At 29.0% G+C, this 14,612-nt stretch overlaps 1 protein-coding gene across 15 annotated transcripts in view; it reads right to left on the bottom strand.

Moving 5' to 3' along the window:
- Positions 1-14,612, bottom strand: part of Fam135a (family with sequence similarity 135 member A) — a 118,420-nt gene that overhangs the window by 49,796 nt on the left and 54,012 nt on the right. For 13 of the 15 annotated variants that reach the window (XM_058578804.1, XM_058578808.1, XM_058578809.1 and 10 more), the window contains 7 exons: positions 13,272-13,411; positions 13,043-13,113; positions 11,343-11,516; positions 7,598-7,724; positions 6,599-6,752; positions 3,018-3,095; positions 307-356 (listed from right to left, as the gene is read on the bottom strand). In XM_058578804.1, the coding sequence (XP_058434787.1) occupies positions 307-356; positions 3,018-3,095; positions 6,599-6,752; positions 7,598-7,724; positions 11,343-11,516; positions 13,043-13,113; positions 13,272-13,411 (794 nt within the window). The remainder of the gene's footprint in view (positions 1-306; positions 357-3,017; positions 3,096-6,598; positions 6,753-7,597; positions 7,725-11,342; positions 11,517-13,042; positions 13,114-13,271; positions 13,412-14,612) is intronic. The other 2 variants (XM_058578806.1, XM_058578814.1) reach the window with 1 other exon arrangement.

Raw genomic sequence — 14,612 nt, 5'->3', positions numbered from 1 at the left:
TTAAGTGATATTTTTAAAATATGTCCAAAAAATTTTGAATGAGTAGAAGAAAATGTATACTTTTGATTAGTAATGTGCTTTATTTACACTTCATTCATATGCAAAATAATATACTTTTAAAATGATAATTTTATGCTGAAGTCAAATTATTTTGATCAACTAAATTATGGTTCTACCATGATCAACTGAATTATATTTGTATTTTAAGTAAGAAAATAATTAAGTTTTCTTAGACAAAATATTTAGAATAGAAAAACAGAAACCATTCAAATAACTTGATAATGTGAATTTTAAAAATCCAAGTACCTTAACTTCTTCACATAGTTCAGTAAGACGAGCTTCTACATCCATTTCCTCTGAAAGGAGTAAAGAGTAATTAGAGGAAATATTTAAGTGTTAGATCTGAAAACTGCCTTTGAAATTATATAAACAAATTCCCTTTAAACAACCAAAAGATTGAGAAATATATTGGCTACATTCAATAAATTTTCACTGTAATATATTTTCATAAACATATTAATTAATTAGGTAATATGATTATTAATTCAATGTTCTGATCATTAATGTGTTTCAGTTCTCACAAGAGGCCAACACGGTCAAGAAAATATTGACTATATATGTAGGTAACTTGTACAACAGTGTCATAGAAAAGACAAAACATAATTAAATTTTTCTGCATTTCATATTTTACAATTTACAGTAAAGTTTAATATTTTGTTATATGTGATTATGCTTTGCTTTTTATATAAAAGTTAAGGTAAAATAAATTTTTGAAAATAGACATATTTAAAACATACTTAGGTTGTGGGCTATTTAATGAAAATGGGCAACAGAATCCTTTTTAATAAAAAGCTGGCTACTAACTTAGTTTAATAAACTTAGTTTTCTACAAGATTTTTTGTTTGTTTGTTTTCCTGGTACTGAGGATTGAACGCATGGCTTGCACAGGCAAGCACTCTACCACTGAGTGACATTCCCAGCACACTCAATAAGAAATTCTTATAGTGAAGCAATTTTTTGCCATACAATCCTGATTCATTTAATGTATGCCACAATGATCTATAAGCAATGTATAATTTACAATTAAAAAAGGCAATACTTAAAAGGGAATACAAAAACTAATGGTATATAAAGATATTATTTTTTATAAAGGAATAAACTACATTAAGACCTAAAATATCATCTTTAGATATACTTAATTTTAACTAGATATCAAACCTTTTTAAAACTAGAAATCAAACAAAATATAGTTTTAAGTACTAAAAAGGCAGAGTCATGATATGATCACCCAAAATGTCATCATCTTGTTGTGAAAGCAGGCTTGATTATTCTCATTCAAAAGTAGGAATACAGTCTACGATATCCTAAAATTCACTCATTAGCTGAATTCATAAGTCTCTTCACTATTAGGTAAATTACGTAAAACTGATTTACCTAATAGTGAAACCTTATACCTAACCTAGTGTTAGGTTTTCCAAAACTAAAGTTAATTATCAGCAAAGTCTGCATTAAAATCACAACTTCCTTATGCTAACAACTGATTTCATAGTACTCATGATCTTTTCTTATGATAAAAGAAAATCATTAAAATTAGTTCTGTAGGTTATATAGCCTACCTCTGAATTTAAAAAAATAAACTTTTTAAGCTTAACACATTTTTGTAACATTTACATACAAAAGGCTAAAAGCATAAAATGGTAGATTTCAATTATAGCTAATGAGAGTTACTTCAATGCAAACATCATCTTAAGGAATATATAAAAGCACAAGACAATTTCAAAGTCAGAATTGAAATATTTCAAAATCATTTAGGGAGTTTAAAATGCCATTTTAATTATATTTTCTTTTAAAGAGACATATGACACAACATGGCAATTTTATAGAAATGTATAAATGTGATTTAAATTGTTTTTGGGGGACTGGCTCCTCTTGCCTGTTCAGAGTTACAATTTAGAACATAGCCTTACATATTTTCCAAATATTTATATATTTTCAAAATATTCACATTTTTCAAATATACATGTGTGTATGTATGTGCATGTTTATGAGTAAAACTTTTTTAAAAACGAGGTTGTATGTATACATTGTTTTTCATCTTTTTTCTCACAGTAGTCCTACACAGAATTTTCTTACATGACTTAAAGTAAAATAAAATTTTAAATTTCTTAAAGCATTTTCTTAAATGACTACATTCCTTGCTGTGGGTGCATCATAATTTCTTCCACGTTCCACTCTTTGCCCAAATAATGGTCATTATCTTTTTAGTGTTTTGTTACAAAGAACAATACAGCAATAAACTTGCCTGTGTGTGTGTGTGTGTGTGTGTGTGTATATATATATATAAATATAAATATAAATATATATATACATATGTATATATAAAAGCATATAAACATATGTATACACATATATAAAACATATATTTATGTATATATATATATATATATATATATATATACTTATAAGCTTGTACATATATATTTATGATAAGATTGTCAGAAGTGGGGTTGCTAGGTCAAATTTCCCTTAACATATGTAATATCAGGATATTAGTGACTGGATGTTATTTATTTTTTTTTAACTTAGAACAACAAAAATAAAAGCAAATTAACTAAAAACACAAAACCAAATACTGAGGATATTTCTCTCTTTTATCTCTGCAATGCATGAAACTAGCTTTAGTTTTTACCATTAGACCTATCTAAAGATAAGCAAATTTAACCAATTTCTGGCAATATACAGTTTTGAAAAAGTGGTATTTGTAGACACTCAAAAGATTATTGAAACAGTCAAAGAGATCTTTGTAATTACCATTTTTCATTTTATATAAAAAAATTCAGTACTACAAATTAATTAAGAAATTAACCCAAATTTATCTACAAAGAAAAATGATCTTACTAGTAAGTTCTTTAAAGTGGTGGTAATAAACTATATTTATAAATTAATGAATTTTACACTAAAGCAAAATTCCATATTAATTAAAAGGGATTATTTAATTAACCTATTTGTAAACATACCTACACAGGTGTCTTTCTGGGTTCTTGGCTGTTTTCTTCTGAGAAGGCGTTGATAAAGGACCTGCATGTTGGCCTTGGCTAGTTATAAGGATTGTACACAGCACTAGTTACTATACTCCTTTTACAACAAAATTTACTAGAATTTTCCAACTTGTTAACAGATTTAGTATTGATCTGACAGTGCAGTTAGTTAATTAGCTTATCAGAATTACAAATGATGTACATTCAACTTTATATTACTTTTTAAAATTAAGATATTTGTGTCACTCAACATTCCATATTCTGATGTTATTTTTATGTTTTAATTTCTCTGACTTAGAATTTTAGTGTTAGCAGGATTCTCAGAGATTAGTAGGTCAACTCCCTGCTTTCATAAGTAGAGATACTAGGGCTCACAAGTTATGTGACTTGCCAAAACCTAGATTCCAGAAGTCTTGACTCTAATTTTCAGTAGAGCTCCTTGCATCAAACCAATATTCAACTAATATCATCAAAAAATGTACATCATTCATCTAGGAGAAAAGGAAAAGGCAAAAAGCAGAAAGGACCTCAAGGTATTGTTTTAAAAAAGATTTGGGAACAGAGCTTAGATAAATTTTTCAAAGCATGATAGAATTTAAGAATTTTAAATATATTTAAGTCTTATTTGAAAACTCAAGAAAAAAAAGGAAATATAACAATATTTTATATCCATTTACTAAAACTAGTAAATACAGTGATGCTTAGTTGACAGTATATTATAAAAATATGTTAGTGTCTAAAATCTTATTTTGCTAGTATAACAATAAACTGTTGATAAGTTCAGAATATATAACAAATATTTTTATTTTGAATAGTTAGGAACATTTTTAGATGTTCTCTGGATATATTTAATAATAAACTATATAATGAAAAGAAGGAAACACAAATAGTAAAGAAAAGTTTAAGAACAAAAAGTATTATCAATAAGTATTTAATAAAGATGAGTCTTGATTTTAAAAAACCCTAGGAAATTGTCATAGCTATGTGTTGATACCTATATTTTTTCAAGTAACAATGAAACTGTATTGCACTACTTCATGTATACATCCATCCATCCAACAAATGTATTTTGAGTAAATATAAGTGTAAGACCCTAATAATTTTATTCTATTTCTACTATTAAATTATCTAAAACCAACTGGGTTTACTTTAGAATTTTATTATCTGATAAAATAATTAAGTAAGTTATTTGGAATACAGTTTACAGTCATTTAGTAACTGGCTCCTGAAATTAAATTTAAGGGCTTTTTAAATTATGATTTCCTATATTACACAAATAAGCCCAAAGTTATATAACAAAAGCCATCCTTACCTGAAGGAAAATTAAAAATATTAATTTTTAATGAATTATCATGCTGAAGTTATATTAATAGAATACTAATAAAGTGCTACCACTGTCTATGCTATTTGAAATAAGGCTCTGATTTTAAAATGTGTTTGCTTAATTACTAATTATATAGTTTACCAATAAAATAATTTTTTAGAAATATTTTTCCCTAGGTTAAAAATGTGATTCATGCATTTTTTCATTTGTAAATATTATATGTTACATCAACTTGAATATTACATGCAGATGGACATCTTTACAAAGGCATTTATAGGCCTATCTCATATTAAAACTACAAGAAGCCTTGCTTTGTCAGGTAAGTTTCTCCTGCCCATCCCAATGCTGAGCTGATTTCTTATTATAGTTGCTATGAAAGGAGAGGGAAAAGAAGTCAAAGTTTTTTGAATACAGAGACTATACTTTCCCTCAGCACCTTACACAGAGACTGGCACAGTAAGTGTTAATAAAAAGCCCAAGGGAATTACACTGATAGGAGGTGTTATTCCTAGAGCAACTTCACACCCCCTGACTTTTGGGTGTCTTCACCTTTCCTTTCTGACTTATGCACCATATCTGATTTTTTTTCAATCTCCTTACTTACAAATGAAAACCACTTTGTATTGATAGATGCAAAGTGAGAAAATGAGAGAAATAATTCCAAATGTATTTGCTTAAGCACAATGATAATGCCTCCTTGAATTTAATTACAGTATTCTTTTATAGTATTTGACACTATATTCTTCTAAGAAAATGTTTTTGAGTTTTAATTTTACAAAATTTAAAAAATTTGAACATAATTTTTCCATTAATTGAGGATAAAGAAAAGACTAAATTAGCTCTACTGTATAAATGATTTCTTCATTCTCGAAAGAAAACATTTAAACAATTTACATTTGAGGCAGGAGTCTTATAAGGAATTTTTGTAAAAGAAATAGGAAAGTCAAAGTACATGAAATAGCAAGGAAAAAAGAGTATTTCAGAGACTAAGATCAAAAGGTTATCTTTTCCACACTACCAGTTTTGTTCTGAGGAAGAATACATGGTCAAAAAAGAATAAACACATTTTCCTTTTGCTTGTGTATTTGTGTAGATTACTGAATCAAGCATTCTGAATACTTAATACCTGTGCCTAGTAAAGTGAAGAATGTGTGAAAGGAACTGATTAAATAATAGAATTAATTAAATCACTAGAGTAATCCCTTGATAGTCAATGGTACAATTTCCAGCATTTTCTGAGGGCTGAATTAAAGTGGGGTAAGTACTGATCCTTGCAACTGTTTTGTAACACCAAACAATTAAAAAAATAGCCTAATTAGTTTCAAACCCATGAACTAGTTTTAGTAATAGTGATGCATCAATATTTTTAATAATGCATCAATATTGTTAAAATTTGAGATCCTAGAGGAAAAAAGAAATATATAAATAATATAGATTTAAGTAAAATTTTAAAAGCAATTTCAATTATATAATGATAAAAAATAATTCTGAAGAGATATTTGTGCTTTTTATGAGCTAATATTTGAAAATAAAAGCTTATAAAAGTACCATAGAAAATCTGAAAAAAACTTATTTGCCAATCCCAGTACTTTATTTTCTGTGAAAGGATGTATGTAAAAGCATTTTGGGAACTACAAATATTATATAAAATCAATGCAATATGATTTTTATTATGTACTATAACATATATGTAGACACCACTCAGACTAAAACTGAAGCTTGATTATTTTTAAATGATTTAAGTAATTTTCAAAATGTTTGTTAAATACAGAGTAATGATCTTATTTCCTAAAGTAACATAAAAGGAATAGAGATCTGAGCTAACTTAAAATCAAATGCATATGAAAATATTCCAAGTACCCACAATCTGCTTAGACTGTTATATATTTGGAATTCACCTTCCAATGATTTTACAGATAATTATTTTACTTTCTAGTATAATTTCTGATTACATTTTAAAGAGCATTACATTGGCATATTATTTTTAAAAATCTATCAAAAGACTCATTTCAAACAAACTAATTGAGAAGTTATTTCTCAATATTATAACAAAGAATTTTATATTGCAAAAAGTAACTAACAAGGGTTGAAAAAGATGGAATTGAGAGAGAAGTAAAAATGAAGCACACAAATAGTATAGTTTTAGTATAGAAAAACTAAGGCAAAGCTCTTAACCAGCAAAAAAGAGTAAAGAATGATTTGAACTGTAGGACAGGTCTAGCTACTTTTAACATACCCAGTTCTAGTTTCTGACAAGAGGGAATCTCTTCTGTTACCGTAATGAAGTAGCTGTGCAATCCCTTGAAGGCTAGCAGCAAAGTGGCACAAAGTGTATAATGAAAACGATAGGCATGATGTAGGAAGGACTCTGCAATGATGAAGCTACAACCCTAAACAAAGAACAAATTAGGAAAACAAAATATTAGTAATCAATAATCTAAATATATTCCACTTGAAACTTGGAAAAGATATACTAAGCATTTGCTAACCATAGTTACTACAGAACACATAAGAAATTCAACAGTATTTTAGAGTTGTTCATAAAAGTAAACACAATAAAATGTGATCATAGTAATTTCAATTAGAGTGAATTTTTTTTTTTTTTAACAGTCCTGGGAACTGAACTTAGGAGTGCTCTCCCACTAATCTTCATCCCAAACCCTTATTTAAAACAATTTTTGAGATAGTGTTTCATTAAGTTGCCAAGGCTAACACTGAATTTCTTGCCTCAGCCTCCTGAGCATCTGGGATTACAAGCATGTACCAACACACAGTGTTATAGTGGATTTTTATAAACAAGCAGATTACATTATCATTTTTGGTAAAAGGAAATTCATATTATATTAGGACTGAGGGACAGACACTCTGCATTTACAGTGAAAGTCCTTCTTCCTTTTATAGTAATGGCTATACTTGTACTACTCTAAGTTGGGTCTCAATTTGGACACTGTTCTTTCAAGGCTCCTTTGGAAAGATTCAACCGGTTCTGTTAAAGATCTCTGTTCACTAAATTTGGTAAAATTTTGAAAATATTAGGTTAGTTTTCATTCTAGATAACTGGAACTAACCAATTTGTTACAATTATATTTAATTAGATATCTAAGTTGCTGAGACCAAATAATTAACAAAGGAAATACCATATTCACAGATAAAATAGTTAAAAACATTTCTTTTAAGATAAGGGAAAAATAAAATGAGAGGAAACAGAAGGTTTATAAATATATTCAATTCTTACATCTGGTGATAACTGTTTTGTGTAGTTAATACCAAAGACCACACTTTCAAGAGTAGGAATCACAGAATCTTTGTTTTGTGCTGGTGCATTTCTATTTAACCAAGTAGTCTTCACAGGACGAGGAAAGCTGAAGGAATAAGCATTACATTATTATTGTCTTAATAGTCTACTTTAGTGTAATTTAGTTATTTACAAAAGAAATATTAAAGAAATAGAAAAGCAAAGGTTTTATAAGATTATAAGTTTTAAAATATGTAAAAATTAATTTTCCTTTAAAAATCTGAAAAATTTGAAAAAATACAATGAATATAAAAAAATAAGGCTAGATATTTGATAACTGTCTATCATTAGGCTTCAGGAAGTCTCAAAGGATACTAAAGATAAAACAGGGTAGAATCCTAGAGTAGCTAAATGGCAAATGAGAGACAAATTTTAATTTGCAAATATTGACCTGTCAGAGCTAGTTATGCAGTTTTAAAAGTTAACAATCAAATATGGATGCTCTTTACATCTATATCACCAGCTCCTATGTAAATAGCTTCCATGAAAAGCAAAGGTTTTGTAAGATTGTTAAGTTCTAAAGTATTTTAAAATTGATTTTCCTTTAAAAATCTGAAAAATTATGAAAAAATACAATGAATATTAAAAAAAACTAAGGCTAGATATTTGATAACTGTCTATCTTTGGGCTTCAGGAAGTCTGAAAGCATACTAAAGATAAAATAGGATAGGATCCTATAGTAGCTCAATGGCAAATGACAATCAAATTTTAATTTGGAAATATTGATCTGTCAGAACTAGTTATGCAGTTTTAAACATTAACAATCAAATATGGATGCTGTTTACAAAAATAAAGAGTTCCCACTTAAATGTAGAAAATAAAAAATTACTAACGCTACCTAATAAGCCCTGTTTCAGAAAAAAAAAAAAAAAAAGATGGTTCTTTCCTTTAATTCTCATTACTAAAATGCTTTGAACTTTATTAAGATAATTTTCTTAAGAGTTTCAAAGCACCACTTCTATCAAATAGTAAATAAACTACTTCTGTTAGTACTAACATTACCATTAGTATTCCATAAATTCCATAGAAGTAAGACACATTTGTGTCTACAAAAACGAGATTCAGAAAACTATAACAATATATAAATATCATTTACAATTATATTTGAGATAAAGTAAGCCAAAAGTATTTGAACTGTTTGGTAGTTTGGCAAAAGGAAAAAGAAAAATAAATCAGTTTTGCCATAGTAAAGAGTAGCCTTTGTCTGCAAAATCAATTTACTTTGCAAAAATAAACAATCTATAATCCTGCCCAAAAGAGAGCTGTAAGTCAGTAAACTCCACTTGCTATAATGTTTTTCAGAAGAATCATAAAGGTACTTTTAAAAATTCAAATATAAGATAGCAGTAATGTTAAAAAACAAAGAAATGTTACACCCTTTTACTTTACATAATTAATGTAAGGTTTATAATTCATTAACCATAGAAATTATTTTAAAATAAATAATTATGTAAAAATAAATAACATTTTAAGAAGATAATTTACAAATTAATTTTTTCTAATCTGTTCAGTGGATTAAAAAACCATGTATAATAAACTTCAGGAAAAACTTGTTGAAGCATCTATAGCAAAAAAATGTTACCTTTACACATGCCCCCTTTACCAGCATACCACCAGCAAAAGCTTTTTCTTACCCTTTCTTTGTGTCCCTTTTCCATCTTCTCACTTATAGGCAAAGACAGGCAGGGGAAAATGCTGCTGCTTTCAAGGCAAAGTTCTAGCAGCAAGAGAATAGACCTAAGGGTCCATGGCAAGTAGGAGAAGCATAGTATCCTAAGCTGTTATAAGCACCTTGTTTTTCTTTCCCAGTTATTAATCAGAGTTAAGCCTCTAGGCTTCTAATTGTGAGCCAAAAATGTCTTCTTCCAGGAGACAGTCTCTAAGAAGAGCTACCTGCTTCTCCTACTAGTATGCTGCATTGCCAGGGGAAGCACACTTTTAACCACTAGGATTAGTGGGGTGAATATCACTATTTAATTAGGGTCTTAAAAAGCAACATTAAGAATATGAGCTAAATTTTGAATTGTTTGTATATTTTTCAGGAGAAAAACTAAGCTAGTTTTATAAAGATATCCTTGGAAGTTTCTTTTTTTTTTTTTTAAGTTACACAATTTAATGAGGGACTTTTACTGAAACTACAAAAACGAGATTCAGAAAACTATAGCAATATATTTATAAACTTAGGGCAGTAAAACCTGGAATGTCATTCATATAAAAGTAATATTTGTATATTACTTGACTTGTAGTTTGCAGAAACCACTTTCTTGTCAAAGAAGTTTAGTTAAAATGTTATTACACACTAATCTATTCTGGAACAACTTCCAAATTTTTTTGAAGTTTATAATAAAGTTAATTATAACAAACACCTTCCTGCTTAAAAAGCTGTAGCAACTGAGCACAGCTTCTCAAAGGCCTAAAAGGTAAGACAGATAGTAAAGCAATCATTTACAGAGCTTATTACAGAACATGAAGGCAAAGCAAATCAGAATAGTCTTATTCTTGACTCTATACCCCAAAAGGAGATATGTGAAAATTATCTTCATGTAAGAGAAGAGGGAACAATTTAATGGAAAATATTCTCAATTATGGTTTTTAAAACAATGTAAAGATATTCCATAAGAGGTTATTACTTGTAGTTAATATGTTAAATTGTGTTGGCTTCTATAAATTCTGAGGCTAATTCTACAAATTGACCGACTTAGCTTTCTGATAAATGGTATCCCTTAAGCATCATTCCTAATACAGCTGTCAGAATCAGATTTGTGTCAGAGAGGTAGATAGTTCAAAAACCAAATCCATTTGAGGTCTTTTCATAGAAATAACTGACTTGAAGTGTCCATCAATTGCCCATACTACAAGGATGCTGTTTAACTGTATGAATTGAAGGGCTTGAATTGTATATATAAAAAAAGATAATTTGTCTTCCCACAGAAGTGGTCAGAAAAAATTATTAACACACATTTATTATGATCCAGAAAAATTTTATATCTTCACACTAAACTATATGATGTAGTTTAAAAGTCTAGGTAAAAATCTATAAAGTTGGTTAATGACTTAGAAAGCAATAATTACTGTACAGTATTAGCATTAAGAAGACAAAATTAGCCCATCCAGAAAAGAAACAGAGAAAACTAAGAAAAAATTTATACATTTTCCCAGAAAAGAAGTAATAACAGTACAGTATTGGATAAAAAAACAAGTATAGACTAAACAATGTTATATGGTTATTTCCGGATTGCATTCCTTCATTTAATCAACTCATTTGGGATTGACAAAAGATTGTTCCATATTTCTGTAAGAAAAAATATCATCAACCTAATGGTCTCATACTCTTTAAATGTTATCATTTTATTATGTTTGTATAAAATGAAAGTTTTTTTTTTTTTTTTCTCTTTCTTTTTTGGTACCAGGAATTGAAATCAGGGACACTTACCAATGAGTCACATCTATAGCCTTTTTTATTTTTTATTTTGAGACAAGGTCTCACCAAGTTGCTTAGGGCCTTGCTAAGTTGCTGAAGCTGGCTTTGAACTTGTGATCTTCCTGCCTCAGCCTCCTGAGCCACTGGGATAAGTATTCCTCACTAGTTATGAATTTAAAATCTTTTTTCATTATCTTTATCAAAATATATATTTTATTATAAAAATGAAAGATATTACTAAGATAGGGTATTGGTTAAAATTACCTTATTAGTGGCTGGTGTAGTGCAACCAATGATGCATGGACTATAACAGACACAACAGAAAGGTGGAAATAATCAAACATAACATTAATATGATGATGAAGTCCTCTGTAGAGGTTGAAGTGCAGCTTTAATGTTCGGCTACTTATTAGTTGTAAGGCGTTCAGATCACTTGCCCTATAAAAAGCAACACAATTGCATTTATTTATTTATTTATTTTCACAATTGCATTTAAATCTTTAGGAAAGCAATGTTTAGTTAAGGCTAACATTTTGTACGGTAAACTAAAACTATGAAAATCATGCTAAATTACTTTTTTTTTTTCTTTTACAGTACTGGGGATCAAATCCAGGGCCTCACGTATACCAGACAAGTGATCTACCACTGAACCATATCCCAGCCCCTGCTTAATTACTTTTTAAAAATTCAAAATGAGAGACATGTTAGAAACATCAAATTTGTATCAAGCAACAATATGAACCATATCAAGAAAGTAGCCAGATTTTACTTGCACTTCTCTATTAGTCCATGATATAGGCTCTAATTATCCTCTATTAAAATGAGTCCTTTTTAAAACTGCAGGAATTAATCTCATCTTAAGTATATTTTACTCCATAGGGAATATTGCTTATTAACAGACTGCAGTATAACACAGGTTAAAATCTAATATAAAAATCCAAAATGATACTTCAAATTATTTTTACTTTATTAAATGCTGCTAAAAATGGCAAGTCATTATTTATTATTTATAAAAGATTTTTTTTACATTTAGTCTGTCGCTACATTTATGCATATAAAAATATAAAACTATGTCATAAAAATTATATCCAAATTATACCTTTTAAAAATACACACATTATAACTACTTACAGCTAATAAACTACCTATACTTATCTGGCTTACCCCACTTAAAGAATTCTGACTTTGTTAAGCAAACAAAGTAACCTTACAAAACTCTTGTAATGAACAAGTATCACAGAGGAGCAGTAGTTAATGAAATACAACATTCTTACTGCTCTATGATAATGAAAAGGAAACCTAAAGGAGTCCTTTTAACAATATGACTATGCAGTCTTACATGCAGCCTGAATTTATCTACAATTTTGAAGAAGTAGTTCTAAAACTTCATTTAAAACGGAGGGGGGAAAGGCCTCCAAAAAGAAAATGGTTAAACAGATCTCTGATTCTTGTTTTAAATGATTAGAAGCACAATTTGTGCCTAAAATATATATTTAGATGTCGAGGTGTATTGGCAAGTTCAGGATATCCAGCCCTAAAACTTCCTCTAGGACAGAAACAATGGTCAAGCCTAAGAGTCATCAGTCTTGATAATTTTCAAGAGTATCAACAAAGGCCCACCTAAAGAATGCATAACTCATACCACCAAGAAAGATTTGCCAATGAAATAGTGGATAATACTGCAGTTATATTTAAATGCCTCATGGTAGTGGTATTATGTCAACTGTATAATTTCTAGAGTCTTATATTTCTTCATCTTATCTGATTTTGCTATCTGGAGTTGAAGGAATCAGCCTGAGCACAAAAGAGTAATAATTCTAATCACTCTCAGGAGACTCTCCCAGAAAATAGAAGTATTTCAAAATAAACAAGAAAGGATAGGCTGAATTCTGAAAAGAAAATGGGGAATCTAACATATAACAGAATGAGAACCTAAACAATTTTTAACTGACTAGTATACTTACGAATAATCTCCCTCTGTGAAATGTAGATCCAAGGATAATAGAAAACTCATTTCCTCAAGGGTTTCTTCAATCTAAAGAGAAATTACAAAATGCTTTATGAATATTTAGAAAGTTAGAAATATATCTTAGAAAGTTAGAAATATACATTAATATTGACATTAAAAAGTAGGAAATATGCTTTAAGGTTTTACAAAAATATGTATCTAAATATAAATGAAGAGATGTTTACCTTTTTTTCATCCAACAACATTTTGACTTTGAAGAGCATAACATCATTTAAAACGACCTCTTCATTTTTGTACAGAATTTGAAATGTTTTACTGCAAATCAAAGAATCATGAACTGAAGCTGGAAAAGCTAAAGTCATACCTAAAATAGATAAGATATGTGATTGATAGATAAAAGACAAAATACAATAGTATAAGTACTATTCTTTTAAATTACTGTAACCTTGATTACTCCATTATAACTTTACATAGAAGTACTAGAAAATTTCTTAAAGCTCACTAATTTCTGTGATCAAAACAAATAAATACATTATAACCATTATAAAACTGTCTTATGACTAGACCTGATCTGAAAGATAAATGAGGCAATAATTCGCACTTGAACTAGACTTTCACCCATTTAGTTGCTTTTATCAGGAGCATAAATGACTTCTGCTTTGCTAAATTCAATGGAAAATTCTTAGCCATCACTTACTTGACTTAAACTCAGCATGTAACAGTTATATATTCTCTCATTCTTGAAGTACTTCTCTAATTTGGCCTTCTGGACAACTAATTCATCGGATAATCCTTTTTACTCTTTTTTGCTAGCTCCCCGCCCCTTCATCAAGAAGCAGCATAGCAGCAGTCATTAAGAACACAGAATTTAGATGTAAAATCTGGGTCTGTCCCTTATTAGACCTGTGATCTTCGTAAATTATGCTCTTTTCTCCATGCCTCACATCAAATTCTTCAGCAAACTCCATTGGATCTACCAATAAAACATTCAGTATTTGTTGAGTAAGAATGCTAGAAACACTCAAACATAAAAACAACTACCTTTGGAAATGTTCTAAATGGAATTCTAACATCAGATAAAAAAATGATTCTAAATTCCTATGGAATGATTAACAGTGAAAACTGCTTAACTGATAGCAATAAATCTTTTAAAAAGTCATATCACTGATTTACAGATAGTAAACATTTTAATTTATTCTCAAACCAACAGCAAGGGCAATAGACATAAAAATTCCTTTTAGTCATTCATTCACTTATCTAATTAGCAAATATTTCTGGAATAACTATGTGCCAGGTACTTTCTAGGTGTTAAGGATACATAATAAAATGAAAGAAATAAAAATCTCATCAGGTGTGGTGGCACATGCCTGTAATCCCAGGGGCTCAGGAGGCTAAGGCAGGAGGATCACAAGTTCAAAGCCAGCCTCAGCAAAAGCAAGGCATTAAGAAACTCAATGAGTCCTTGTCTCTAAATAAAATTAAAAACAGAGCTGGGGATGTGGCTCAGTGGCCAAGTGCCCCTGAGTTCAATCCCTGGTACCAAAAATTAAAAAGAAATATAAATT

The sequence above is a fragment of the Marmota monax genome, unplaced genomic scaffold (genome assembly GCF_021218885.2).
Source record: "Marmota monax isolate L192 unplaced genomic scaffold, Marmota_monax_Labrador192_F-V1.1 WCK01_AAM20220418_F8-fsc00091, whole genome shotgun sequence".
NCBI classification, from domain to species: domain Eukaryota; kingdom Metazoa; phylum Chordata; class Mammalia; order Rodentia; family Sciuridae; genus Marmota; species Marmota monax.
Note: the sequence above shows the minus strand (reverse complement) of the source record. Positions and strands in the feature narration are given on the sequence as shown.